Source organism: Lutra lutra, chromosome 10, assembly GCF_902655055.1.
Source record: "Lutra lutra chromosome 10, mLutLut1.2, whole genome shotgun sequence".
Classification (NCBI taxonomy): domain Eukaryota; kingdom Metazoa; phylum Chordata; class Mammalia; order Carnivora; family Mustelidae; genus Lutra; species Lutra lutra.
This window is the reverse complement of record NC_062287.1, coordinates 109,363,786-109,391,706: the sequence shown is the minus strand read 5'-3', so window position 1 is coordinate 109,391,706 and position 27,921 is coordinate 109,363,786. Positions and strand designations below refer to the sequence as shown.

Below are 27,921 nucleotides of genomic sequence, written 5' to 3'. Positions count from 1 at the left end.
AGACTCGGGCCAAATACATCTGGTAACAGAGAGCAGCTGGGCCAGGCTGGAACACTGAGGAACATGAGTAGGGAACTCTGGCTGAAATGGGAAGGAAGCAGAGTACAGGTCTACTTTCAGGTTAGCCTATGACCATGACCTTACCAGGAGGCAGATGGCAGCCCTTCGGGGACAGCCAAGGCAGTGGAAAGATCGCTGGTCTCAATACCACCATTTGGCTCTTTGGTATATAACCTAAAAACCCAGCTCTCGTAGGTGGGAAAGGGGAAGTCAGAATGGGAGACTCGCGGGCCGCTGTAAAGGACCAGCATGCCCCTGAAGCAGACTGACGGAGGCCTCCACGGCAGGCGCTGACCACCACCTCCTCTCCAGCACCAGGTTCTAGACTTATTAAAGCTTTACGTGGCACTTAGCAACGCAGGAATGCTGGCACACCCAGCAGGCACTTACTGTGGCCGGTGGAGTGGGGGCGAACCGGAGGGGCAGGACGGAGAGGAAGAACAGGACTCCAGGGTTGGGAGCACAGGCTGCCCGGGAGACAAGGTCCCAGCTTGCTTTGGGTCCCCCGTTCAGGAAGAGGAGCTTCTGTAGCTTCCAGAAGTCCTGCGCCATCCCACATCTGGGGACAAAATCAGCAGTCAGTGGCGCCCCATCCCTTCTTTGTTGCATCCACTTAAACTTTCCCCAGCTTCCTCATTCTGAGGATGACTTCACCCTTCGTGAGCAACAGAAGGTCCCAGAGGGGAATCTAAGTAGGCCGTGGGAGGGTCTGCCCTGTCCTCAAGCCATTCTCCTCTCAGTAGTCTCTGCTTTGCCGTCCTCAAGTGACTCCTCTATCCCAGGTCCTAAGGCAGTTCTCTGCTCCCCGGGGTCACTGGCAGCTGTTCCAAGTGGTCAGCTCCAGGGCTTGCTCCTGGCACAGGGTCAGCCCCAGGCAGGACTAGAAGGACGGGCCCAGAAGTCAGCCTGAAGACGGCATTGCTGAAGCCAGCTTCCTTCCTTCGCAGCCGCCACAGGCCTCGGCACAGTGGACATGGTTTCCACCCCCAGGTGGGTCATAAATGGGCGAGAAATTTCTCTGGGGAAGAGAGGGCCACAGACAAAGAAGAGCCAAGAACAGACCCAAAGGAGTAGCCATCACTGGGCCTCAAGACCGCTTCACAACGCCATGCCGAGGTGTCCTTCCCTTGTGGCTGTTCTGCTCACTCCCAGGGACGAAGGCTCACACGCCCTCCTACCCATTCACGAGACCCTATTCACCGGGCTCCCAGTTTCTGTACTAAACCTGCCACCAATACAACCCATGCCCCATAATCACCTGCTATTCACACTCCTCCCTGAGAAGGACATCTATAAGATAGCACGGAAGCTTAATAAAAGGGTCTCAGGACGAAACAAGACCAGACCTTGGCTCATGTCTGCAGGAAACTCACAGCCCTCGTTCCTTCACTAACAGCGCCTACATGCCATGCTGGAAGTCAGACCCTGACCAAACCCAGTCCCTGCCTTCTAAGACCTCACATCCTGTTAGGACCCCAGACATTTCTCCTCCAGGGGCTGCCAGACTGGAGCGCGCAGTAACGTTGCCCTACTTCTGTACACATGCACCTCGTCCACATCCTCCAAAGCCCAGCTGAAATGCTGTCTGCTCCCTGCTGCTCTCATAACACAGCCACTTAGCAGTGGGGTCTCCTGCCTCTGAGTGTGCACAGCAGACACCTGTACTCTCTCATGACGCATCACTTCCCTCCTGCAGTCCGTGTTCAGTAGGCACAAATGATCTTCTCTATAGACTTTTCTTTTTTTTAAAGTAGGCTCCATGCCCAGTGTGACGCCCAGTGAGGGACTCGAACTCACCACCCTGAGATCAAGACTCAGACCCCTAACCACTAAGCCATCCAGGCACCCCTACAGACTTTTCTTGAGGGCAAAGATCATTTTATACATCTGTGTATCCTTCAGACCACCCTACACCAAACCAGGTACCTAACAGGCGGTCAAAAACAATGTGCAGAACACCTAGCTTCCACATCAAGATGCCTGTTGGATGAGTGAAGGCTTGTTTGTGAAGCCACTGGGAATTCCCAGACTTAATAAATGATACATTTTATCACTAATTTAAAATTCCTTGTTAGGGGGCACCTGGGTAGCTCAGTGGGTTGAGCGACTACCTTCAGCTCAGGTCATGATCCCGGATTTCCAGGATCGAGTCCCGCATCGAGCTCCCAGCTCCTTGGGGAGTCTGCTTCTCCCTCTGACCTTCTCCTCTCTCCTGCTCTCTCTCACTCATTCTCTCTCAAATAAATAAAAATATTTTTAAAAATTTTTTTTAAATTCTTTGTTAGGGTTTTCCCAATTAATATGAAGTTTGAACTCAAAGCCAGTGGCATAGGACTCTGACATATTCCTTCTAACTGTGTGTGTATCCAGTCCTATGTAAATGTTATATAAAAATAATTCATATTCAGCTGTCTCTGCCTGGTAGCACTCGAGTGCTCACATCCTCTAGGAAGGGAAAGCATCTTCCGCACTGCATAGTGTGGGCTTTGCCCCCTCCCTAGAGGCTGTGGGGTAGGAACAGAACCCAGACCACAGCTGGTGGGAGGAGATCCACAGCTGATTCTCCATCGGAATCAGCCTTTAACCATCCTTCCTAGGAGAATGGGTTTGCCCATCAGCAGAGGAAGTGACTCCAAAATTTAGGAAAGGTCTCATGGTAGCGAAGGAATGTTTATAGAGTCTCGGAAATGACGGCTGGGATTTCACTAGGGGCGGGCCTGGGGTCAAAAACTTCACACATTATCTCATTTAGTCTTCGACACCTGAGGGGGCACGATCATCACCCCCCGTTTTGCAACTGAAAAAACGGATGCTCGAGAGATGCAGTAACTTTGCCCAGAGTCACAAACCCAAGCTTCTCTGACTCCAGACCGTGAGCTGAGATTGTCGCTCAAACCATCCAGTTCCCTTTCCCTCTTCTTGCACGAGCGGGTGAGACCCCACATCCTCTGGAAGAGACCGTAAGGATCACCCCCACCAACCTCCCTCCGTGATAGCGGAGGAAACGCGCTGGGAGAGAGGAAGGGACTCGGTCCCCGGGTCGCGCAGAGCAGGAGCCGCTCGGCGACGCGATCGCAGGGTGCCCCAGAATTCCAGCCCTGGCCGCACTGACGGGGGCGGTGGGGGACACCGAAGCCCCGAGCGGTGGCCCCGGGTCCGGATCCGTGAGGGGCAGAGCCGGATCCAGCCCCGGGCGCGCTCGCTGTCCTGCCGGGCTGGCGCTCCTCCTCGCCCCGCGGCGGCGCCAACCATCCCGCGGGCAGCAGCGCCCGGCCCGCGCCCCTGGAGTACCTGTCGGCGGCGCGCGGGCTCTCGGCCGGGGACCGGGCGCTGGAGCGAAGCGAGCGGGGCCGCGCGGGCCGGAGGCGGACACTGGCCTCGCCGAGCCAGGCCTCCCCGGGCCACCTCGCCTCAGGACGTCGAGGCCCCGGGAGCGCGCGGCCGGCCGGCCGGACGCCGAGAATTTGGGAGCTTGTCCCGGGAGGCAGAGCCGCCTGGCTTCCTCCCCTCAAGCCCCCTACTCTGCCCCTCTGCAGACCCCTAGCTCGAGGGCACCTGAGGGGGAGCAACGGCCACGCGGTCCTCAGAGTCAAGCAGCTGGGACCCTTGGAGGTTCCCATGGAAACGAGAGAGGCTCTTCACGCCTGCGCAGACGCGCTAGGCACGGAGGGAAATGTAGTTTCCGGGCTGCTACCCGGCGGCCAAAAGAACGGACGCCAGATGGCGCCGGAGCGTCGCGATGGGTTCTGGGTCCTTCTCCCCGATCCCATCCCCAAACCCCGGCGCGGGCGCTGCCGGCGTAGGGGAGGCCGCGGAGGCCTGAAAGGTAGTTTCTCTTGGCACCCGCGGCTCTGAGGAGTCTGGGGCGCAGGGTGAAGCGGCGAGGGCACGCTTTCTTCGGCGCGTACAGTTTTGCCCTTTTGAAATCTGGTGCTGAGGAAGGGCCGCCCTGGCTCGGGCGGGTCCTAGGCGGGCCGGTGCGGGGCGATGCGGGCCCGGCGGAGGGAGAACTCCATGGAGGTGGGAGCTGGCCTAGGAGGCACCTGCTGTCCGAGGGACGCGAGGTCCGCATCGCCCGAAGGTTCACGCCTGGGCTGGGCGACCAGTCCGGCGCCTGCCGGGCTCCTGCCCCGGCTGTGGACCGACTTGGGATTCCCTGGGCGGGGGTCCTCCCGCCCCTCCCTCCTGCTGGCCTCCGTCAGAACCGGTGAATCTGGGTGAATCGGTGAATCTGGGTGAGCCTGCCCGGGAGCCGCCCTGTGCGTCTGAGTTAGGCCTCTAGTCCGAGATCTAGAAAGTTAGGCTCTGTTGCAGGCCTTATCAGAGTCTTAGTGACTTCTCTGGGCCTCACTTTCCTGTTTCCAAGAAGGTGGTAATAATCATGCCTGCTCTGTCTCCTGGGAGCGTGGCTAGGTTCGATGGAAATGGCACTGGAGTGTTGTAGGCTGGACAGTCCTTTAAGGACACAGACAGACGTTCCCATTTGCTGTACACTGGTGCAACTTCTTGGAAGGAAATGAGGCAACTCCTTTCAAAATTAAATACAAATAGGCTTTGCTTCAGCAGCTCTAGAAATATGCCCTACAGGTTTTGTCCGTGTGTGCACCAGAAAGTATATACAGGAGTAACCTAAGCATTACTTGGAATGAAAATTCATGAACAACCTAAATGCTCTTCAGTGGATGACCGCTTAAGTAAACAGGGGAGTCCATTGAATAGAATATGTTCTGGGGTGCCTGGGTCTCATTCCGTTAAGAGTCTGACTTTGGCTCAGGTCATGATCTCAGGGTCCTGAGTGAGGGCTCCAGGTCAAGCTCTCTGCTCAATGGGGAGTCTGTGTCTCCCTCCCACTCTCCCTCTGGGCTCTCTGCACCCGCCCCCCTGGCCAAATAAATAAATAAAATCTTTAAAAAAGAAAAAGAATATGTATGATTATTTTAGAAATTAGGCAGAGCTTCCTGAACTGATATGCAAAAAATTTTCAAAGTGCAGAATGTTGATAGGCTATAATTTGTTTCTAAAAGAATAGATAAATATATTTGATGACATAAGCATGGAATGTCTTTGGAGGGACTCAGAAGAAGCTGTAACAGGGGTTGCCTATGATGGATTGGAAAATAAGATCAAAGGGGCACACTTTTTTTTTTTTTGTCCTTTTAGCAATGTGTGTGAGCTGTGTGTGTGTGTGTGTGTGTGTGTGTGTGCGCGCGCGCATATGTATTTCTTAATCATTTGTCTGCATTTTTTTCCAACTAATTTCTACATCCAGTGTGGGGCTTGAACTCGCCACCCTGAGATCAAGAGTCAGGTACTCTACTGACTGAGCCAGCAGGTGCCCCTGTCTCCATTTCTGACGCAGTTTCTCCTGCAGTTTTTGCTTTCCCGGGTGCTGAATTCTTACTCCTTGGAGTCCTCCATAGATTCTGGTCAGCTCCGGAACTCAGAGTTCATGGTAGGGCCCTCCTTCCCAGCTGCAGAGGCTACAGAAGGGCAGGGCCTGGCCTTGACTTCCCTCGTGACACTGTCACCCAACCTGACCCTAGCATGGTTTAGGACCACTGAAAGGGCAGTCTTGCGTGGGACTCGTGGCTGGCCATGGGATGGCAGGCAGCTCGCTCAGAAGGGTTGACCAGCTAAGCGGACCAAGAATCAGACTGGCTTCCCTGGACCCCACCTGTGTCACTAGGCATGTCACCCACAGATAGATGCAAATGCTTCCTCTTCTAGAGAACAGGTTGAGGGTGAATTCTATCAGTATAGGGGGGAGGGACATATATTGTTAAAATATCAAAGTGGGAAGGGGGACAGGGCACTTAGGGATTTCCTGGTCTGATCCCATTGTTTTACAAAAAGAAACAGGGACTGGAGGTTGAGTGACCGCAGTGGCAAAACCAGGGCTAGAACCCAGGTTCCCTGCCCCTTGGTGCTCCGGGGCTAGAGCAGTGATGGGGTCCCCCCAGGATCTGGATGAGAAATGCCCTTAAAATGGGCCATGAGTTCTCCATCAATGAGAACATTTGGTGCCACCTCCTCCCTCCGAGTCAGCTCTAAAGGAAGGAGTGGCATGCCCACCCCAACCCCAAACAAAGTAGTGTGTTATAGGACAGAGAATATAATCTTGGGAAGAGGGGACAGAAGCGACAAAGACAGGACCACTTACTCTTCTTGAATACTAAACCTGACCAAAAGGAATCTGTACCTAGAAGGGGAGGGCCCGTTGAGGGGACTTCTACCTTGGCAGTGACGAGCTCTGTTGCACTGTGGCAGGAGGAAGATTCTCGGGACCCTAAACGTGCTCAAGAACTGTCACCAAGGGTTCCTCAGTGGCTTAGTCAGTCGGGCTCTGCCTTAGGCTCAGGTCATGGTCCTGGGGTCCTGGGATCAAGCCCTGCATTGGTCTCCCTGCTCCGCGGGGAGCCTGTTTCTCTCCCTCTGCCTGCCCCTCTGTCTGCTGCTCTGCCTACTTGTGCTCTCTATCAAATAAATAAATAAAATCTTTATTTATTTATATTAAAAATTTTTTTTTAAGATTTTATTTATTTATTTGACAGAGATCACAAGCAGGCAGAGAGGGGGAAGCAGGTTCCCTGCTGAGCAGAGAGCCCCATGCAGGGCTCAATCCCGGGACTCTGAGTTCATGATCCGAGCCAAAGGCAGAGGTTTTAACCCACTGAGCCACCCAGGAGCTCCTAAATAAATAAAATCTTTAAAAAAAAAAAAAAAAAGAACTATAATCAAGTGTCCAAAAGGAGCCGTAGCTTCCGGAACAGGCTTGGTCCTGTCCAGGTAGGCGTCGGCAGCTCCCGCTTTCTCATGGGTAACTCCCTTCAGCTGTCCCAACAGAGCCAGGCACCTGCTGCCCAGTGTAGGCTTGTCCCCTCCACCCCACCCCTACCAACCTGCCTGAGGAGCACGTGGGCAGCTACCATTTACCCAGGTCCTGCCCTAGGAGAGGAGGGAGATAGCACTGGTCTCCCCTCTTCTCTTCCCCATTCTTCCTCCCACTCCAACCCAAACCCACCGCTCCTGCACACAGGCCTGTCACAAGACACCTGGGAGCTGGGAGGAGACCCGACGAGCTAGGAGAGACCAGACTCCTCGTGTAACCAGAGAAGGATCAGACTCGCGGGCAGACAGCTTTATCATAAAAGTGAAAATAGTATGAAAATGTTTATTATTTCTAAGTACAAAGTCAGATACCATTAAGACTGTGAAAAACTGGCCGGAGGCCATAAAGGACAAAAAGAAGACTCTCTTTGGCCTGGTGTCCTGTGACCCAGCGCAGTGCTGTGGGGGAGTTGGGTGGGGGCAGCAGCAAAAGACCCGGCCGGTTGTGGCCTGTTCGGGGGAGGCCAGCCCGCCAGCCCCACCTGCGGGCCGGCTCCCCGCTCCTCAGAGCCTCGGGGCCTGAGGTGACTCTCTGCCTTTAAGGGCCACCGGTTCTCTGGCCTAGCGGCCCCCAGGAATAAAAGGGGCAGGGGTGAGGCAGATGGGAGTGGGTGAGGGAGGAAGCAGGGACTTTTCTGCACTGGGGAGCTCAGTTTTCATATTGTGGCTGCAAGTGAATGTTTCAGGCAGCGACTGAGAATGAAGCAAGGTGTTCTTGCCCCCAAAGATATCTTCGGTCTCTGTCACATCGCCATTATAGACAAAGAAGGTCTTGAGCCCTTGGAGGATATGTCTGAGACTTAAGGCCGTAGCCTCCGAGGCTGTAGTGACGATGGGGTCTTGGCGCCACCTGGGCGGGGCTGAAAGGAATGTGGGCAGGTCGGCAGGAGTGAAGGATGCTCATCCCAGGAGCTGTGTGTGGGCCCCTTGATGTGTGTCTGGGGGCCACGGGAGTGCGTGAGGGCTCAGGCCTCGCCCTCCTCCCCACTGCCATCCACGCTGGCCTGCCTCACCACCTTCCCGCGGAGCCTGGGTGCCGAGGCACTGGCAGCCTCCCCCTGCTCCTGGAAGGCCTGGGTCCGGGTGGCCACCAGGGCGGCGCTGTTGAGGGCGACCACAGACTGGCGGGACTTCAGGGCCGGCGGAGGCCCCTCGGGACCCCGCCTGCCCCCCTTGGCCTTTGGGAGCTGAGGGCAGGGCTCTGGAGGGTCTTCCTCTGAAGACTCATTTGAAGAAAACACCTGCGAGGGTCAGAGTAGAAGAAGGCCCACTGAGAAGTCTTTCCAGGGCAGGGGCATTGAGCACGGAGCCTGGAAAGGGGCAGGTGTGGAACGGAAAGTGAATGCAGAGACTGGGCTACCCGCGGGTCACATTTCCACAAGCAAGAAGACAGCACCCCAGCCCCACGGTCCCTGCTTCTTGGCCTTCACCTGTCTACAACCTCCTGGCCCCACAAGCCTTCCTCCTGGCCCCACTCCTGCCATATCCTTGAGGCGCCCTCCTCCTCCTCCCCCTGCCCCCTCTGCCTCTGTCCAGCCAGTCCTGAGGGCCTTCAGGTGCTGGGCTCTGAGCCGGGCGCCGGGTGAAGACACTCTGCCTTTAGGACCACACACACTCACCCATCAACCGTCCATACCCAGTGCCACCTCCTCCAGGAAGCCTCCCCCAAATGTTCCCGCCTTCTGTGACGAGCTCCCCTTCCTCCAGGTTGGCCATCTTGGCCTCTGGTCGTGTGTGTGTGCATATGTGTGTGTGTGTGTGTGTGTGTGTGTGTGTGTATATATATATATATATATATATATATATATATATATAGCAGAGTAGTCTGGCTTCCTACAGTCAAAGCCAGTCTCCGCTCTTCTACTCGTTCTACTCATGAAGGTCCACTGCTGAGGCCAGCACTTGGCTGTGTGGGTGCCATGACCCCCCGCACCCCACCCTCTGATGGGTCGACTGCCCCTCCGATTAGAGAGGGGCTGCCGAGATCACCTCGTCCCCCTCCTCTGGGGTCAGCAGTTGTTGTCCCACTCCCGGCTGGGAGGGTGGCCAGGCAGCGCTGCCCTTACAAAGCCTTTCATCAGGCCGAGAGCACCCACAGCCTCCAGCCCAGGGCTGGCTCAGCCCAGAAGCCGCCGCAGATTCCCCCCGGCCCCAGGACTGCTCTCCGGCTCCCGTGGAGGGCAGCGTGTTCACTGGCCCCCTGTCGCTCTCCTCGGCCACTTCGAGGGGACAAAACAGAGCCACCGGAGGCGGGGGGAGCACACCCCATGGGAAGCCGAGCCCCAGTCCTGGTCTCTCTCCTTCCTGCCCCCACCTGCCCCTACTTTTGTCCCCTCACTGGGCCTCAGCCTGGGCTCCCTCCCTGGCCCCAGCCTCACCTCAGGCAGGTCAGTGGCCCCTGAGGCGCTTTCCAGCTCCAAGGAAGGCTCTAGGAGGCTGATGGACCTCATGACCCCTCGGAGGTTGATACGGGGCCGTGGCCCAGGCTCTTCTTTCGGGGCTGCCTGGCTCTCCTCCGGACCCATGGCCTTCACCTCCCCACCGCCGCCCGGCTCCGGCGGAAGAGGCGGGAGTGGTGTCGAGACATCGGGGGCGAGGGGCTCCTCTGGGGAGGCCCCACCTGCTTTCTGCTCCCAGAGCTGGCTCTGCCGGCTGCAAGCAGGACCCTGAGTCAGCCATAAGGGACCCAGTGGCCACCTGAGCCTCAAGGCCAACTGCGACACCCACCTACTCACGCCCCCCCAGCCCCCGTCTCCCCTCGAACCTGGCAGTCAGGATGCCCTGGTAGGTCTGCAGCTGACGCAGAAAGCCGGGGTTCGGGCGAGCGATGGGCCGGAGCTCCTGCACGTGGCGCAGGGCCTGCTCCAGGCTCCAGCCGTACTGCTTCATGGCGTAGGCGACCACCGTGGCGGCTGAGCGGCTGACCCCCATCTTGCAGTGGACGAGCACCCGGGTGCCCTGTGCCCTGTGGGGGTGGGCACGGTTGGTGTCGGGGAAGGGCAGGGCGGGGAGGCCCTGCAGGCCAGGAGGAGTGGAGGGCACTGGGGACCACTTGGAGCTGGGCTGGGGGGAGCCGCAGGAGGCCGGGGGAGCCCCCACCTGGCGGCCTCCACGAAGCGGTGGGTCTCCTTCCAGTGGGGCAGCAGCTGGGCGGACTCCTCGTCCCAGAGGCGCACATTGTGGTAGACGAAGCGCTCAGGGTAGAAGTTGTCGATCTCGCGGGCCATGTTCAAGATGTGGCTGACCCTGCGGTGGCCGGTGGAGGGGGTGAGGCCTGGCCGACGGGGCCGGGCTGGGGGTGGGGGCACGTGAGGCCCATTGGCCCGCAGACCCGGGGTAGCCTGGCTGGTTGGGAGGGTCAGGTGGAGAGGAGGTGGCTGTGACCCTGAGCGAATCCTGTCGCGCTGCTGGGCTGGAGTCGCCCCCTCCGGTGCTGCCGGCAGTCGGGCTGACCGCAGCGCTGAGCCCTCTGGTGTCAGGGGGTCAGAGAACAGCTTTGAGTGAAGCTGAGACCGTGTGGCCTTCCCAGGAAATCGGAGGGCAGGAGGCAGGAACCCAGGAGAGCAGGCGGCCAGGTCCCCCAGGAGAGGGGCAGGCGCTCCCCCCTGAAGACGTGGTCTATGGAGAGGCGTTTTGCTGCCTGGGAAAGGCTGTCAGGACGCCCGGCTGCCCCTCTTCCCTGCGGGACTGCGGCCCTGGGGCTGGGGCTGGCTTCGCAGGGTGCGGAGGGCGAGTGGGCCCAGGGCATCGCCACCAGGCTCTTCCTTCAGGCGGGAGGCCTTGCGGGGCAGCAGCCCCCGAGGGAGGCGGACCGTCCGAGGGGCTCAGAGCCCTACCTGTTCCTCTGCAGCTCCTCCAGGTTTGCGGCATTCCACTCAGAGCCCTGCGGAGGGAGGGCAGTGTCATCCTCCGCGCCCCCAGCTTGCAGCACCCTTGCGCCCACCCTCACGCCTCACCCCTCCCACTTCTGCTCACCAGGTAGAGGTGCGGGAAGATGCGGGAGGCGCGGTCTTGCTGGGCCATGAGCAGCAGCATCTGGTTGTCGATGAAGTCGCGGTACTGCTGCAGCGGCTGGCCCAGGCGCAGCTCCAGGGCCTGGCGGATCTGCGGGCAGAGCCACAGCGCCACCACCGAGGCTCAGAGGGTCCCTTGCAGGTGCCCTGATGCCCCACCCTGCCCTCTGGGGCCTCAGAGGGCCCGACCTCCCGTCTAGCAGAGGAGCTGAGGCCAGGTGTGGGGGACTGGCTCAGGACAGGAGGAAAGCAGGGTGGGAAGGAAGAGAGGAAAGCTCTGCCCCAGCTGGAGGACACCCGCCTGCATCAGACGCCCCCTCCCCCTGCTCTGTATGTGGGGGCGCTCCCTCCTCACCCCTGTTCCTCCCCCTTCCCTGGCACCAGCCCACTTCTTTGGGTTTTCTGTGTTTTTTGGTGGTTTTGTTTGTTTTTAAAGTAAGCTCTACTCCCAAAATGGGGCTTGAACTCAGGACCCCGAGCTCAAGTCTCATGCTCTCCCAACTGAGCCCACCTCTTTGGAAGTGACGCTCTCCAGGTCACTGGTGTCCAGCACCTCCCACAGCTCAGCCCGGATCGCCTGCTCCATCTGCTCCTGCTCTGAGGGCCTGGGAGCCGAGCCCATCAGTCCAGGGCCCCTGCCCCACGCCGCCACGGCACCCTCCCTGTCCTCCCCTCCCTGCACTGACCGGCCGGGCTCGGCGCTGGGAGGCCGAAGGGACTCCAGGTCAGCCATAGCCATCCACTCGTTGAGGCAGCTTTGGTCAGAGCTCAGTCTCTCCTGGTAGTGTCCAGCCCAGGTCAGGGCGCTGCCCCCTGGCACGAGGCCGCTGCCGAGAGCCGCCTCACATGCCTGGTGCAGCACCTGGAGCGTGGCCCTGGGATGGGGGGAAGCGGGGTCACACCGTCCTCCCTGCCACCCCTCCCCAGACCCTCGGCCATCTCTGAGAAGAGGAGGCCAGCGTGAGAGTGGGGCCATCCTAACCCTCACCACATAGTCTGGATGGAGATCGGCTTGAAGATTCGACTTTGCCCACCGGACGTCACACTGAAGCCCCTGAGGTAGATGGGGTGGGGGTGAGACCCAACCCCAGGCTCTGGGACAGAGCCCTGAGAGGCCAGCCCAGGAGCACCCCGTGAGACTGGTCCTCAGGGTCTTGACACATCACCAGGCTTCAAGATAAGCCTCGTTTGCCAGATATGGGGTAGCCGAGGCCCAGAGAAGCTAGGCAACTTGCCTAAGATCACACAGCAAATCCAAGGTAAGGATGAGTAGACCCAGACCCCAGATGTCCAGCCCGGAGTTCGTCCATTGCTCCCCGGTGCCCAGCTGCCCCATCACACACGTCACCCTGCAGGCCCCACCCCTCCCCTTTCTCCTCCCCCAGTTGCCACCTCTTACCCGTCTCCATCTAGGTACACCTGGGTGTCACTCCAGAGAGGCAAGACCAGGCCCAGGGTGCAGCTGGGGGAACTGGCAGGGGACAGAAGAAAAGCCATTGCCCCTCCGCATCTCACTTCCTCGCCCACCTCCCGTCCTCTCCCTGCTCCCACCTGCTATCCGGGAAGTCCACCCCCAGGAGGATGGTCTCATCCTGGCGCAGGTGTTCTCTTGTGGAAACTACCAGCAGGTAGCGGAGCCGGGGGGGCCGGGCTGCCTCCAGCTGGGCTGCCTGGGGAAGACGGGAAGCGAGAAGCCCAGGGTCACAGGGGCCCAAGGAGACCCTGCACCCCCCACCCCTGCCTGACACACACCTGGGCCTAGAACAGACCCTCCTCTTCTCAGATACCAGATTAGTAGCTACAACCTGACGATTCCCCACTTTTGGATTTCATGGTCCCACAAAAATCTTAAAGAAGATTTTTTTCTTAAAGGGCATATGTATGGAAAAAGGGGGAAAATGGGTCTGACATTGTCCATTTTCAATTTCTGCCTAGGAAGGAGGCTTAGGAAAAAAAAAACCTCTTCATTTGCCATCGCCGTCATTTGATTCAGGAAAGGTTTCTCACCCCGGAAATACTGAGGACACAATCCCCAACAAAGGATGGTGTGTCCAGGGAATAAATTCAGCTGTAGAAAGCCTGTCTGCTTTTGTTTTTCCCAGTTTCGTTTTTCCCACCTTGCAGTAGGTAGTGAGGTGCCCCACAGGCGTCTGGGAGCTGGTCTTCGGGCTCGCACCTGGGGCCCCTCGTGCCTGGCCCCCCTCTGGCTCAGCAGGCCCTCCTGAGCGCCTGGGCCTTCGGTATGCGGACAACTCCTGGGGTCAGGAAGGGCTGGCGCAGGTTGCATGGAACCCCGTCTGTATGATTCCCAGCTCTTGGCCCTAATCTGGCCCTACCGGGCTCAAGCAGGACAGACCTCCCCCCACCGATTCCCACCCTGCCAGAGACCAAGACTTGACTGTGCCCCATCAAACCGACCAGCTGAGATGGCAGGCTCGCCAGCGTTTGGGGGCTCCTGTTACTGCTCCCCACTCAGACACACGTGTGAGCTCCCTTCCACCCTCCTTGCCCTCCCACCCCAGGGCAGGCTCTCCTCCCTTCTCAGGGGGCTCTGGGCCGCCCCTCACCAGGCGGATGTCATCCTGCGGTCTCAGCAGCTCCACCATGAGATGTAGGTGCTGGCTCTGCTCCTGCTTCCTGGGGCTCTGGGGCCTGTGCCCATCGTCTGTCTGGTCCCCGTGGGGATGTTCTTCGCCCGGGGGTCTCTCCACCGCCTCGGGACCACCCTCGGCTGCTTCTCCCTCATCCTCTCCATCCTGCAGTCTCAGGACAGCCCCACGGAGCACGGCAAAGCTCTGCCTGGCGGGGTCCAGGGAAGCCATTAGGGTCCCTCGTACCCCCCCCGGACAGGTGCATCCGAATCACCCACCAGGGTTCTTAAAACAGGGGTTGGGCCCCAACCCTGGAGAGTCAGTAGGTCTGGAGCGGAGGCCTGAGAACATGCATTTCTAACCAGTTCCCAAGTACCGAGGCCACCCCGTTTGGGGAACTACCGTCTTGGAGGCTCTAGAGCCACTTGTCTAAGGTGGGGGGGGGCAAGGGTTGCTCCCTTTCCCTTCACACCTGCCTAACTCAGGAGATGCTTGGTGGTGATCCAGGAGTCCTCGAGCCCTGTTATCTCAACCTGCACTTTGGTTTGTGACTAGGCCTGAGCCAGGGTCCAGGATGGTGGTGACCAGGGGGAAGATGGAAGGAAGCAAAGCATCCGGGTCAGGGCTGCAAGCCGACTGCGCCCACCAGCCGTGCCCGCTGACAACACTGCCCCACACAGTCAGTAGTTGGCTTTGGCTGTGAGTCCTCCAAGGTGGCAGTAGCCAAGCCTGGCAGCTGGACGTGGGTGTCTGTGTCGGGGAGAAGAGCTCACCTTCTCTGGAGCCGGCTTCTCCGCCTGGATGCCTGGTCCTGCTGAGAAAGCGGCCCCCAGGGCAGAGTGAGGCGGGCAGGGCAGTGGCAAGGACTCTCCTCTCTGCTCTCAGGGCTGCTGGGGGGAGGGGTGGGATCACCTCCCCCCACAACTAAGGACTGGAACCAGGGAAGGTGTCAGATCCCTTCCCATTCCAGTCCACTCCAGTCCACTCCCCACCCGGAGGGACTGGGGGAGCCTGGGCCCAGGTCCAGGTAGGGCAGCCTGGGGTGAGAGTGGGTGGGGGTGTTGGAGGTGTCCAAGGGTTTGGCCCAGATCTGGGCCTGGCAGTGGGGCAGGGCCTCTGCTGTCTGGGTTGGCGCTTTGGGGCTCCAGGTCTTTAGTCTGAGTTCCTGGGAACCTCAAGACCCCCTCCCAATGCCCTCCAGCATGATCCTTGGGGTCCCCTTCCCCGCACCCCCAGGCTCAAGGGAAGACTGGCAGTGGGCAGGACGTGCTCCCCCAGGCCCAGCTGGCAGTCAACTGCGTGGGCCGGACCACGGCAAAGCCAGACTTACCGTGGGCCCCACAGGCGTGGAGTGGCCGCTGGCCGGGGGTGAGCGACTCACGGTGACCAGGGCCATGGGGCCTGGCCGGGGGACACCTGGGCCGGTCCGGGCACTTTGCCCTCCCACAGCTCTACCGACAGTCCCTGCCCCGCAGGACCAGGAAGGAGAGACCGGAGCCACCAGGGCCTGGCACCTCCTCGGGGGCGGCCCTTAAAGGGCCAGACACTCGTCCAGCCCGGCCTGCGGAGCCAGCTCGGAGCGGCCGCCGCCCCTCCCTTCGCGACTCCTCCGTTTGGGTCGCCTCGCCCCCGCCCCCAGAGAGATTGGGGGCGGACCCGGGGCGGGGCGCAGGTGCGGAGGGCTGCGGGAGGGAAGTGTCCAGAGGTCCTGTAACTTGCCGGCTTCGCCCTTGGGCTGGTCCCTCCTCCCGGGAGGCGCCCCTGCCCCTGCCCTCCCGGCTCCGCCCACTTAGGTCACCTGAGTTCTGCTTTGGACCTCAACCGCGCTATTACCTAGAAGAGATGGTCCCAGGGAGGAGGGGCTGGGAACACCGGTCTTGGAGAGGATCAAACACAGTGAGTCTTAAGTTGGGGGGGCCCCCCAAAATTATTTCTCCTTGCTGATTGGCCCTCCTGCTTCCACTCTGTGCACGAGTCATTGGAAGACATGCAGAGCTTCAGGGGGAATCAGGCGGCGTGTAGAACTAACCCTTGCAGCTCACGGGGGACCCTCAGGGCCACCTCGGAGGTAAGCAGGGCTGAGCTGCAGCAGAGGGAAGTGACTTGTCCGAAACCAATCGGATAGAAAATGCTGGGGTCAGTGCAGGAACCCAGACCTGGGGCGCAGGGGCTCCTCCCAGCCGGCTGGGGCTAGTCTGGAGGCCCCGCCCCTCCCCCTCTTGGACAGGAGCACAGGTGGATTCTGGGAAAGACCCAGGGAGACAGAGGAGGATCCTGGGTCTCCGACGGGTTGGGGTGGCGGGGGAGGGAAACAGGTTCCAGGGAATTGAGGTTTACAGAGCACCGACTCTGTAAGGGACTTAACCTATGTGGGTTCATTTCACCCTCGCAACAGGCCTGGGGAGTGGGCAGGGCCTCATTTTACAGCTGAGGAAACTGAGGCTCAGAGACACTAAAGGGGCCACAGCCAGGATTCAAACCCAAGTCCGCGGCCATTGCCCACAGCGTCTCCCCTCAGTGTCACCTCCCCCCACCCCTGCCCCGTCTCCCCATGGAGCAGAGTAAGTCTGCTGCTGAAAGTCTCTTTATTTCCACCAAGGTCTCCACTGCAGGCCCACCTCCAGGCCCCAAGCTCAGCAGCAGAGAGTTTATAAATAAATAAGTTACAAAAGCAGGTGGGGAGCAGCCCAGACAGCCCGCCCAGGGGCTCGGTGCTCAGTGCTCGGTGAGCGAGAGCTGCAGGATCCTCTCTAAGTCCTCCTCCTCCTGCTGGCCCCGTCGTTCCCGCTCCTCCTGCTCCCTCGAGGACAACTCCAGGGCCAGGCGAAGCTGTTCCTCAAAGCTTGGGGGGGCCGGGGCTGGGGGTGTCCTGTGAGGGGATTCTGGGCCACTGGGCTCTGTGGACATCCGCAGGCTTTCTTGGAGGGCCCTTCCAGACAAGGCATGAGAGGGAGGGCAGACCAGTGAGCACTGAGGCAGGGGGAAAAAGACTAAGGGCAAGGTCACGGCTACGGAGGTTATACAAGGGCAAGGAGAGGGTGGCTGGGACGTGGGGTTAGGGGCCCTGTCTCCCCCATCTTCATGCTCCCTTCGGTGGTAGGCAGCACTGCTCACGAAAGGCGGCCCTGAAGAGGTCATGGGATCCCGGGACCCGCGCCTCCCCACTCCCCACCGCCACCAGCCAAGGACGCCCCCCCGGCTGGCAGCCTCCTCGGGGAAGGACAGGCCGAGACATCATCCTGGTAGGTCCTGGAGGGCCTCACCGCTCCAGCTGAAGCTGCTCCTCATAAGCGGCGGCCTGGGCAGGAGCCCCGGGCCGGGTGTTGGTCAGCGCTTCCCAGACGGTCACCTGCAGCAGACGAAGCCCGGAGCTGTCACGCCGGCCGCCCCTGCCAGCACCCAGGGGGGCTGGGCCTGCCCTCGTCCCACCTGCTCGGCCTCTGCGCCCGCCTCCAGCAGGCTCTGCCGGATGGCAAACTGCAGCAGGTCGTCGTCCTCGTCGCGGAGAGGCTCGCTGCGCTCCGCGCCCAGCACGCTGTACCCCTCGGGCACCTCGAACACGGCGGGGTCCACCTCGCACGGGAAAGGGCTCCCTGTGCAGGAGGAGGGCTGCACTCAGCCCTGGGGCTCGGGGCCCAGTGGAGTGGGGCGGGGTACCCTGCCGCGCAGGTACCTGATCCTGGGCCGCCGGAGCTGGAGGCCGGCACCCACACGGAGCTCAGGGGCTCGTCGCAGCCGCACAGGTTGCTGAAGGTGATGCGGGCGTTGAGCACGTGGAAGAGAGGAATCTCTGTGAGGAGGCAGTGAGCCTGAGCCACCGAGCCACTGAGCCCCCGGGGCCAGCGGCCGCCCCCCCCGCCCCTGGGGCCGCAGGCCGGTCCTCACCAATCTTGACCGGGAAGCCAGGGGGGAGGCGCAGAGTGATGAAGTCACGCAGCTTGGCAAAGTGGGCGTTGCTGATGGCCATCAAGTCAATGATGGGTGTCACCTGGTCACCCAGGGAGAGCGGGTGCTCCTCACTCAGCCACAGCGTGGCCTTGAACCTGTACAGGACGTCAAGGAACCTCTGGCGGCCGGTCTGCTAAGGCTCACCTGCCCTGGACACCTGCTCTACTCACGCCCTCTGCCAAGCCTGAGCTGGCTTCCTGTCCGCACCTGCCTCCCCACCTGCCTCCCCCGGGAGCTCATGTCCTTCTGGCCCTACTGCCCCAGCTGTCCCCCCAGGGTGGGACCCTGAGCCCAGGTTGGGGCCTAGGGGAGCCTCAGCTCGCCTGGATGAGGCGGGCAGGGCCAGGCTACTGGCTCCAGTCAGGGCCTCCTCCACAGCCCCGTCCTCCTCCTTGGCCCACAGGCGCCCAGCACCTCACATCTGCCGTATTTTGGGGTCCAGCAAAGCCCAGAGGCCAGGACTACAGGGTCTGAAGCTCCGCTCTGCCCCTCAGTGGCTGAGTCCACCTGCGGCCCCTGGGACAGTGCTGGGCCTATCGTAAGCTCTACATCCTGGCTCCTCAGATCCTCCCAGTGCCCTGGTGAGCAGGTGGCGGCCAAGTGTGACTGTTATTCTACTGAGGAGAACAGACTCTTGGAGGGGAAGACATTTCCTGGGGCCACAGAGTCAGGAGACGGTACAGCTATGAGCCCCTTCCCTCCGCCCCAAGCTGGCACTGAACAGAGAACCATAAATGGGGGGTGGTGCCGCCCGCCCATTCATTCATTCATTCGCCGAAGAAGTGTAACCAGTCCTCTGGGCCCAGCCCTGAGCTGGGTGCCAACAACCGCAGATAAGCAGACTTGACCCCTGTCCCCAAGGAGGAGAACCTAGCAGGAAGCCAGCTGGGTGAGTGGGTCTCCCCACTCTGGTGGGCCCCATGTGTGACAGGCGTCTGTAAGCGCTCAGGGGGACCATGCCACCCAGGGTCCCCATCCCTAAGGGAAGTCCCCAAGCCAGCTGCAAGACCTCACCTCTGCACCTTGCTGGACATCTCAATGGGGCGGCCGATGTTTCTCGACTCCAGGCTGAAGTTGGGATCGAAGTATTCACTGGGGGAAATGGCTGTGGGGTTGGTGGGGCTGGCGGCCTGTTGCACAGAAGCCTGGGAGGGCCCCACGACCACACTCAGTGTTCAGGAGGGTGCCTGCCTGGCCCCGCCCAGTGGCCCCTGCCCGTGGTGCCCACCCCCCTGGGCCTGGCTCACCCCGCTGTGGGAGGAGTGCTGCTGGGCCATCCCGAGGAAGGACTGGAATGGAGTCTTCCCTCCTGAGGAGAAAGGGTGGAGCCCTTGAGGAGACTTTGGGCCACTGCCCCCAGACTGTCCCCCCCCCCGCCACACCCCCCATCCACTCTGGGAGCCTCCTGTCGGGTGGGAGACAGAACACATGGGAACGGGGAGGCCTCCCAGCTTGTCCCAGAGGTTGCGGCCCCGACCCCAGACCAGGGACCCCAGCATGCGGCGGGAGGCAGCAGGCAGGCGCACCTGGGTTTACCTTTGCTCCTTGACTTGTCCTGGTCTGAGAGGTGCTCCGTGCGGGTGCGTGTCACCAGCTCCACGTTGGTGGCACTGTATACCTGGGGAGCAGGGGGGACACGGCAGGAGCTGAGGGCTCAGAGCCTGTTCCCCACACTCAGCCTCACCAGTGCAGGACCCACGTCCTCCTCTCTGCGGGGACAGACAGGCTCTCGCCCCCCACCACGGAGGAGGTGGCGGCTCTGAACCGTGGGGACTCAGTCGTGAGGGGAAAGCACTCCTCGTGTCATCTCGGTAACCAGGGTCAGGGCCCGTGCTGGGGTGATCCCTAACGTGCTCGGCGGGGCCTGGGCACTCGGGCCCCCCCTGAGTTCCCACGGCCGCACCGGGCTCCCAGAGCCCACGGGCTGCGCTGTCTCTCCTCCACGTGGGTGGATGTGGAGAAACGGAGGAGCTCCTGGGCCTCGTCTCCTACCCCAGCCCCCACCACTAGCCTCTCCTGCCTTGGCCTCGTAGCCGCTAACGGTTTCCATCTTCTCAGACCGCCAGCCCCAGATACCACATTTGTTCCTGCAACAGACCAAACAGGAGCTCGTGAGGGCCGGTGCCCCTCGACCCTAGCCAGCGCCTCCCTTCTCTCTCCCTTCCAGAGACCCCTTCCAATTCGCCTTCCCACTGTGAAATGCAAGGGCCTTGCGGAGGATGCCTGGACAGCCAGGGACACTCGAACAGGGACCGGGCACTAAACGGTACTGAGAAATTATCAGTAACTTTGGTAGGCGTGATAATGGCGTTGGGGCTGGCTTTATAAACCTCCTGATTGGTTAGAGTCATGTGCAGAAGCATTTACTGTTAAAGTGACGTGACATCTGGGAGGTGCTTTAAAAATAGTCGAGGGAAGGGGCGCTGGGGGTGTCTCAGTGGGTTAAGCATCTGATTTCGGCTCAGGTCATGGTTCTGGGGTCCTGGGATCGAGCCCTGCTCACTGGGGGTCGGCCTGTCCCTCTCCCTCTGCCCCTCCCCGCACCTGTGCTCTCTCTCATTCTCTTTCTCAAGGAAATAAAATCTTAAAAAAAAAAAAAAAAAGCCCAGGGGCTCCTGGGTGGTTCAGTGGGTTAAGCCTCTGCCTTCAGCTCAGGTCATGATCTCAGGGTCCTGGGATCGAGCCTCGCACTGGGCTCTCTGCTTGGTGGGGGGCCTGCTTCTCCTGCTTCTCTCTCTGCCTGCCTCTCTACCTCCTTGTGATCTCTCTGTCAAACAAATAAATAAAATCTTTAAAAAAAAAAAAAGTTGGGGTGCCTGGGTGGCTCAGTGGGTTAAAGCCTCTGACTTCAGCTCGGGTCACGATTCCAGGGTCCTGGAATGGAGCCCCACATCAGGCTCTCTGCTCAGCAGGGAGCCTGCTTCCTCCTCTCTCTCTCTCTCTCTGCCTGCCTCTCTGCCTACTTGTGATCTCTTAGATAAATAAATAAAATCTTCAAAAAAAAAAAAAAGAAAAGTCCAGGGAAGGGGCGCCTGGGGGGTTCCGTCAGCTGAGCGTCCAACTCTTGATTTTGGCTGCAGTCATGATCTCGGGGCCACGAGACTGAGTCCCGTATTGGGCTCCACGGTGGGCACGAAGCCTGCTTCAGACTCTTTCACTCTCTGCCCTTCCCCCACCTCTCGCTCCCTCTCTAAAAATAAAATAAAGTAGTCCAAAGAGAAAAAGGAAAAAGCAAGGAAGGACAGGTTCAACCAGATTGGCAGAACACCCGTGCGTGTTAAGGTTGGGCGATGAGGACATCCTATTCTCTCTTCTTTTACACGTGTTTGAAGTTTCCCAGAATAAAAAGTGAAAAATAAAAATGTGTCTGAATCAACGATAATGGTTGCGAGACATCAATACCCCACTTTTGATCATGGTTATAGGACAAGGAGACAAAAGATCAACGAGGAAACAGAAGACTTGAACAACCCTGTAAACCAGACTTAATAGACTTTCTTAGAACACTCCACCCAAGAAGAACAGAACACACATTCTTCTCAGGTGCACATGGAACGTTCTTCGGGATGGACCACATGCTAGGCCATAAAAGAAGCCTCAACAAAACCGAAAGGAGAAAAGTCATACAAAGTATGTTCTCCAAATGCGAGAGAATGAAATAAGAAACCAATAAAAGAATAAAGATCTGGGAAACTCACAAAGGTGTAGAAAGTAAACACACTCCTAAAAAAAACCCCAAGGGTCAATGAATAAACCAAAAGAGAAATCAGAAAATGCTTTGAGAGAAGTGGAAGTAAAGATAAAATACTCAAAACTTGTGGAATGCAGCGAAAGCAGTGGTTAGAGGGAAATTTAGAACTCTAAATGACAACATTGAGAAAAAAAATGAAAGACCTAAGTAAGTGGGAAATGATCGCACGGTCTTGGGAGAAGACACTCAACATTGCCAAGAGGACAGCACGCCCCAAACTGAGTCACAGATTCAACGCAAACCCTGTTAGGATCCCACCTGGCGGGTCGCCTGGGTGGCTCAGTGGGTTAAGCCTCTGCCTTCGGCTCAGGTCATGATCTCAGGGTCCTGGGATCGAGCCCCACATTGGGGTCTCTGCTCAGCGAGAGCCTGCTTCCCACCCCAGCCCCCCCGCCTACTTGTGATCTCTGTCTGTCAAATAAATAAATAAAATCTTAAAAAAAAAAAAAAATCCCACCTGGCAACTTCTTGGTAGAAACTGACAAAATGGAGCTGGAATTCCTATGAAATTGCAAGGGACCCAGAATACCCAAAATAATGGTGAGCAAGAAGAACCAAGTCAAAATGCTCACACTTTCCGATTTCAAAACTTACCATAAGGAACACTTACTAAGACAGTACGGTACTAGCACGAGGACTGACATCTAGGCCGGCGGACTAGAACTGAGAGTCCAGAAATAAACCCACACATCTGTGGTCGCCTGATCTGCCACAAGTGTGCCAAACCCATTCAATGAGAGGGAGCAGTCTTTTGCACACATGGTGTTGGGACAAGCGGGTCCACCCGCAAAACAATGAAGTCGGATCCTTTCATCACACCATACACACAACGTTAATTCAAAATGGATCAAAGACCAAAATGTAAGAGCTAACCCTATAAAGCTCTCAGGAGAAAACACAGGAGACATCTTTGTGACTCTAGATTAGACAAAATATTGTCAGATAGGATGCCAGAGGAACAGGTGACGAGAGGAGGAAAAAAAATGCATAAATTGTATTTCACGAAAACTAAAAGTGTTCAAAGGACACAGTCAAGAGAGTGAAAAGTCAGCCCACAGAGCGGGAGAAAATACTTGCGAATCATATACCTGAGAGGGAACTTAGATCTAGAATATGCAAAGAACTCCTGCAACTCAACGGTAAAAAGAGAACACAATTTTTTAAATGCGCAAAGGATCTGAATAGACACATCCCCCCAAAAACAGCTATAATTGGCCAATGAGCACATGAAAAGGTTCTCCACATTATTCATCATGAAGGAAATGCAAATCACAGTGTGACGAAATACCCCTTCTCACACCCACTAGGGTGGTTATAATCCAAAAATAAGTAAGTGGACACCAGCGCCGGTGAGGACACGAAGGAAATGGAACCCTTGTCCCCTGGGGCCAGGGGACGGAAAATGCTGCAGCCCCCTTGGTAAACAGTCTGACAGTTCTTCAAGCAATTAAACATCTGGTTTCCAGATGACCTAGCAATTCTACTCCCCAGTATACACCTGAGAGAAATGAAAACCATGTCCACACAAAGCCTCGTATATGAACGTTTACAGAAACATTCATAAAGGCGAAACGTGGAAACAATCCTGATGTCCGTCAGTAGGTGAGTGAATAATTAAAAATGTGAGCGAGGCACACAATGGACAGCAATCCAAGGAGTGAGGCAGGTGCACAGTACAGCCTGGGTGAAGTCTGAAAACGTTCTCGGGGAAAGAGGTCACACGAGACCACTGGTGCACGATTCCGCGCGGGGGAGAGTCCAGAATGGGGAAATCTCCAGGGAAAGTGAGTCAGTGGTTGCCTAGGGCTGGGGAAGGGGGTGAGGGCAAGGGAGCTGGTGGGGCATTTCTGCAAACACTAAAAACCACTGAATCGCACTTTCAGTAGGTGAACTGTTCACAATATGAAATTATATTCCGGTAAACCTGTTTGTTTGTTTCGTTTGTTTGTTTTTCAAAAAGGTATTTCTGAAGTCTGTTCCAGGAACTGGGACATATGTTGTCAGAGAGAGAACAGCCTGGCCGGTAGGGTCGGACTCCTAGGCTACCCACAAAGGACTCTGGCCCAGAAACAGAAACCCATACTGGGGCAAAGAGCTGCCCTGAACCACAGCCTAGAGTCCTTGTTGTGATGGGAAGACACACGAGGACAGAAGTCAAGACGCTGGGCCTCCCTGACCTAGCCTCCGTCCCAGGAAGACAGATGCCCTTGGGCAGGTGTGCAGGGGCCCGAAGGGACATGCAGGTGGTCTGGGTGGGACCCCGGGCCTGCAGGGACCCCTGCCCCAACCTGAGCAGCCTCCGTGAGTGGCTCACCCTCCCCGAGGCCTGAACCAGGGCCCACGGTGGGGCCAGGCCCCAACTGACCTCTCAAAGGCCACATGGCGCGTGTCCAGGTGGGTGGAGACGATAGGAGAGGTGAGCCGGCTGGCCACGTGCTCCTCACTGGGTCGCATGGCAGCCAGCAGCGCTTCTGGCTCGTGCAGGGCGAGCCCCAGCGTCTCGGTGTGCACCACCTGCCGGTCGTGGTCCACTTCCATCACCAAGGCTCCTGCCTCTGCCCACCGGCACGGGTGCGTGAGGGGCGCAAGTCAGTGCCAGGCCCCAGACGGCAGGGAAAGGGCCACCGTGGTGCCCGTGGCCACCGGCTGCTAAGTGGGCCAGGCCCCAGCCCCCTGTGTCCCCTCCACCCTCAACCTCCGTTTCCACAGAGTAGAGGAAAAGAACAGCACCATCCTCACAGGCCACGGGAGAGTCCGGGAGCAGGAAGGCGGTGGCCCGCCTCACGCCCGCAGCGAGTGCCCCGGAGTCCCCCAGAGCTCACCCCGGCCCTTGAAGATAAAGCTCCGCCTGCCACGCTGCCAGGTCATGTGCTCGAAGCCCAGCAGACTGGTGTCCACCCGCAGGCTCTCCCCCCGCTTCCACACTCGGTACACGTCACTCGGGCACATCTTGGACACGAGAGGCACTGTGGGGAGGACGGGGATCACCATGGTTCTCTCCCATAGATTTCCACCTGCCCCTCAGACCCCTGGAAGCCAAGAGGTCCTCACTCACCCCAGCTGGTGAACTCCCACTTCATCTCCACGTAGAAATCGGGAGCCTGAGATAGACCAGAGCAGCTGAGGGGGCCAGGCGCGGAGGACCCGCGGGCCTAGGCAGCTCCTGATCTGCAGCCCCGCTCTGGGAGTCCAGCCCGTGGGCAAGCCTCAAAGTGCTGTGACCACACCCCACCCAGGAAACGGGCGAAGTGGGGCCCTAAAACGGTCTCAGAAGAAACAGACTATAAGTATCTGGAGCCTGGAGGTCAGTGTCCACCTGGCCACTGGCCTGCGGAGGGACCCTGGGGGATGTTCTTGCTGCCCCTGGGTCCCAGAGTCCACATCAGTAAAGAAGGCACAATGACCCCCTCTGTCCTGCCCCCGATGCTTGAGGAGGACGGACAGGCACTCCGGCGCATCTGGCTGCAGCCACTGCGTCAGATGAAACTCTCCCCCCAGGACACAGGCATTCACCAGGAGGCCCACATCTAAAGCTCCGTGGAGATTTCTGGCACCAGGGACCCCTGACGTCGGCAACGGCCTTCCTCCTAAAGGGCCCCCATCTCACCCATCTCACCCGTGTGGGCCGGGACTCCTATTTCCTACATGACCCTGGACTGGGGTCGAGAGAGAGAGGGATGTCGTCGGCAGTGATGGGTAAGCCTGCTGCGCAGTCCAAGCGAGTGGCAAGTGGCGGGTGACCAGAGGGACCGGACTGCCATGCAGTCTGTCACAGCCCCTTGATGGGGCTCCCCGCCCCTCCTGTCCGGCCACACCCCCGTGCCCAACGGTACCTGGCGGAGTTTGTTGAGTAGTTCTGGAATGCCAGCCAGCCTCTGTGTGGCCCTCTGGTAGTCCCGATACTGGAGCACCAGCTGTACCATCTCGGGATCCCCAGTGCTGACTGCCTCCTGCAGGACTGGGGGCACCAGGCCGCTGAGGACAGCTGCGTTGAAGGCCCCAGGCCTGGCCACTCACTGCCACGCACCAACCCCACTGCCAGCCTCAGGGGGGCCCCTCTGCCCTCTGCAGTACCTGCCCAGCCCTGGCAGCTCTCTTTGCCCACATTGGCATTGTGTCGAAGGAGGACTCTCACGGACTCCAGGTTCCCCAGGGACACAGCCAGCTCCAGGGGAGTGCGCCCCCGGGGATCCTCCTGTTCAATGTCGTGCTGGGGAAGATGGGACACTCAGCACAGGGCAAGTCAAGAGAAGCAAGGAGGCCACTAGGCTGAACATGGTTGGGGGTCATTGTGGGAAATAAAGACAGCGAACAGGCCATGGAAATGGCTGAGGGGAGCCTCTGTGTCCTCATGGGGGCGGGGAGCAGGTGGGAAGGCCTGCCCACCTCTCCTGCCTTCCCAGGAAGAAAGCTGGGGGTCAGGCGGTGGGCGCTGGTCAAGCAGCCTGGTCAGGGAGAGGTGCAGCCGCAGATGTCAAGAGTTTGGAGGCGCCTGGGGACCAGAACCAGGCTGGCCGTCCTCACCCTGGCTCAGGGGTGGTGTGGCGCGAATTCGGGGGTTGGATGCAGTGTGAAGCGGGCAGGCGGGCGGGGCAAGGCCCAGCGCTGTAAGCCCAGGCCAGAGGCTCAAGCGAGAGGGGCAGTGACCCGGGCTTCGGCCTCCAGGGTGGAGACCGCGGCTTTGAGCGGGCTGCGCAGAGGACAGCCCGGGTGCCCGGTGGGTCTCACCTGGCGGCTGTGCAGCGCGGCCTCCAGTTCACGGTGCCGGTTCGCCCAGACGAGCCGGTGCAGCGGGAAGGTGGGGCCCGGGCCGGCCATGCTGGGCTTCAGCGCCGCATCCCGGGAAGGAGGGCGGGCGCGGCGGGGGCGACCCGGCCCCGCCTTGGCTCCAGGCCTGGTGCGGCCCCCTCGCCTCCGTCCGCGCCGAGGTGCGCCCCGCAGCCCCCGCGCCGGGCGGCAGTGGCGGCGGCGCAGGCGGCGTGGAGGGCGGGCGGGGCTCGCCGGGGCGGGGCGGGGCGTCGGGCCGCGCGCCCCCTTGCCTCCCGCAGCCATGGCAACCGCAGCCCGGCCCGCGCCCGCCGGGGGCAGGCGGGGGGCGCTGCTCAGTCACCTTGGCAACCACGTGCGCCGGGGAAGCAGCCAGGGGCAGCTTTTTGAGGACCCCGGTCTCAGCCGGGCCCGGGTCTGCGGGGGTGGGGGTGGGGGAGTTCCTGGCGGGCTGGGCCTGGCTACGGCTCCCCCCGCAGCCTGCAGGGGGCGCCCCAGGCCTAGCGCAGACCCCTGTTTGCGGGTCCGGAAAAAGGAAGGAGGGAGGGAGTCCGGGGGCGGGGCGGTCCGGCCAGGGGCGGGGCCCGGGCCCCTGGGACGCGTGCGCGCGCATGTGCGCGTGCGTGCGCTGCGGCCCGCGATCTTGCTGTTCCCGGATTATCCGCGTTTCCCCAGCGGCCACCCAACCTTGCCCGGCCTTCCTGCGCCGGCCTTCAGACCCTGGGCACCGCGGGTACCGACTGTACCTGTGAGGGCGGCCGAGACGGGAGACCCTGGCTCCCCTTCCCATCACCTCCTCCGAGATGTCCCTAAATGCTGGCTAGTTTCGCAGAAAGCACCTTCCCCAGGGCCCTGGGCCGGTGTCTAGTGGTGGCATGACGGGCTGGGCCCAGCCTTGCGGAGAGACGTGCGGAGAGACAGCCCCGCCAGGTCACTGGAGTCAGGGATGGGAGCACTGGGGAATGGGGCCAGTGGGCCTGGCTGGAGTCAGACCTCTCCCAGGGGACTGCCCGCCGGGAATGGTCGCCTTCCCCCACCGCATAGATCCCTTCTGCAGAGGCTGCACTCGGCTGCCAGTGTCAGGAAAGGAAGGAGAGTTTCGACATCAGGCCAGCCTTCCACCCACAGCGGAACTAGGGTGCAGGCCTCAGCTGCCTGAGCTCGTCCTTACCCCCAGCCTCAGCCTGGAGTCTGGTGTTGGTGGGTGGCAGGGCAGCTGCTGGGCTGGGCCAGGGCTGACCCTCTGGTCTCAGGCTCCCTATTGGTAAAATAACTAACTACGTATTTTGATCTAAAAGTTTGAGCCGCGTCTGTGCGGGGAGGGCCTGGCTGCCATTTTCTGCCTGCCAGGCGGCTCCCGTGCTATCTGGGATCCCTTTGCTACTCCGCCCCGTGGTGTCATCAGGTCACTGTTAAGTCCTTGGCTCTAGAGCAGCTTGAAGGCCTCTGAATGTCCAGAACTGGACACTAGGCCACCCTACCCTACGGCAGCCCACTCCAGCCTCTACCTTCCTTGTAAAGTGCTCTCCTCTCCCCCAGTTTCTTCAACCCAAATCTGAGGGCACGTTCTCTCGCCAGGCCCCTCCTAACTTGTGCAGTGTTGAACACACCTCTCCGCCCTCTTTTTCCCAGGGTACACTCCCTGGCTGTCCTCTGAATATGCCATAGACCTCCCTGTGGACCCTCCCTGTGGACTCCTACCTCTCTCTTGTCCCCAAGTGGGGCCCATTCCTGGTGGGCCGTGTTCTTCTCTTTGTATTTCTTCCCTGCACAAGCAGTGGCCCCTAGCCTGTCTCCCTGCCTCCTATCCTGTGCCTCCCTCCCTGCATCATGGGTGTCCCTCAGCACTTGTTCTACAGCCCGTCCTCATCACCAGACCTGTCCGGAGCCTCCAGGGACTTCC

At 59.6% G+C, this 27,921-nt stretch overlaps 2 protein-coding genes across 10 annotated transcripts; both read right to left on the bottom strand.

The window, feature by feature from the left end:
- Positions 1-895: 895 nt before the first annotated feature.
- On the bottom strand, positions 896-26,249 carry ANKRD13D (ankyrin repeat domain 13D). Of its 8 annotated transcripts, XR_007130566.1 has the most exons (16): positions 25,980-26,248; positions 25,326-25,461; positions 25,085-25,209; positions 24,307-24,352; positions 24,074-24,217; positions 23,617-23,806; positions 19,512-19,587; positions 19,037-19,118; positions 18,748-18,809; positions 18,515-18,645; positions 17,438-17,595; positions 17,226-17,342; positions 16,982-17,145; positions 16,816-16,901; positions 16,171-16,481; positions 896-906 (listed from the first exon to the last, which is right to left on the bottom strand). XR_007130566.1 is itself a non-coding variant. In XM_047747518.1 (15 exons), exons 1-15 carry the CDS (start codon positions 26,067-26,069, stop codon positions 16,268-16,270), a joined length of 1,818 nt encoding a protein of 605 aa, XP_047603474.1. In that variant the 5' UTR covers positions 26,070-26,249; the 3' UTR covers positions 16,121-16,267. The 8 variants fall into 8 exon arrangements, 7 of the variants coding, with proteins under 7 accessions (XP_047603474.1, XP_047603473.1, XP_047603476.1 ...); XM_047747518.1 differs by lacking the exon at positions 896-906 and having other exon boundaries at positions 16,121-16,481; positions 18,748-18,806; positions 25,980-26,249; XM_047747517.1 differs by lacking the exon at positions 896-906 and having other exon boundaries at positions 16,121-16,481.
- On the bottom strand, positions 7,199-15,262 carry SSH3 (slingshot protein phosphatase 3). 2 transcript variants are annotated; one of them, XM_047747526.1, is made up of 14 exons: positions 14,883-15,262; positions 14,326-14,363; positions 13,529-13,760; positions 12,513-12,631; positions 12,361-12,432; positions 11,950-12,015; positions 11,648-11,836; positions 11,473-11,566; positions 10,924-11,052; positions 10,785-10,831; positions 10,048-10,194; positions 9,713-9,913; positions 9,327-9,600; positions 7,199-8,189 (listed from the first exon to the last, which is right to left on the bottom strand). In XM_047747526.1, exons 1-14 carry the CDS (start codon positions 14,946-14,948, stop codon positions 7,914-7,916), a joined length of 1,950 nt encoding a protein of 649 aa, XP_047603482.1. In that variant the 5' UTR covers positions 14,949-15,262; the 3' UTR covers positions 7,199-7,913. The 2 variants fall into 2 exon arrangements, with proteins under 2 accessions (XP_047603482.1, XP_047603481.1); XM_047747525.1 differs by having other exon boundaries at positions 14,326-14,366; positions 14,883-15,261.
- Positions 26,250-27,921: the final 1,672 nt, after the last annotated feature.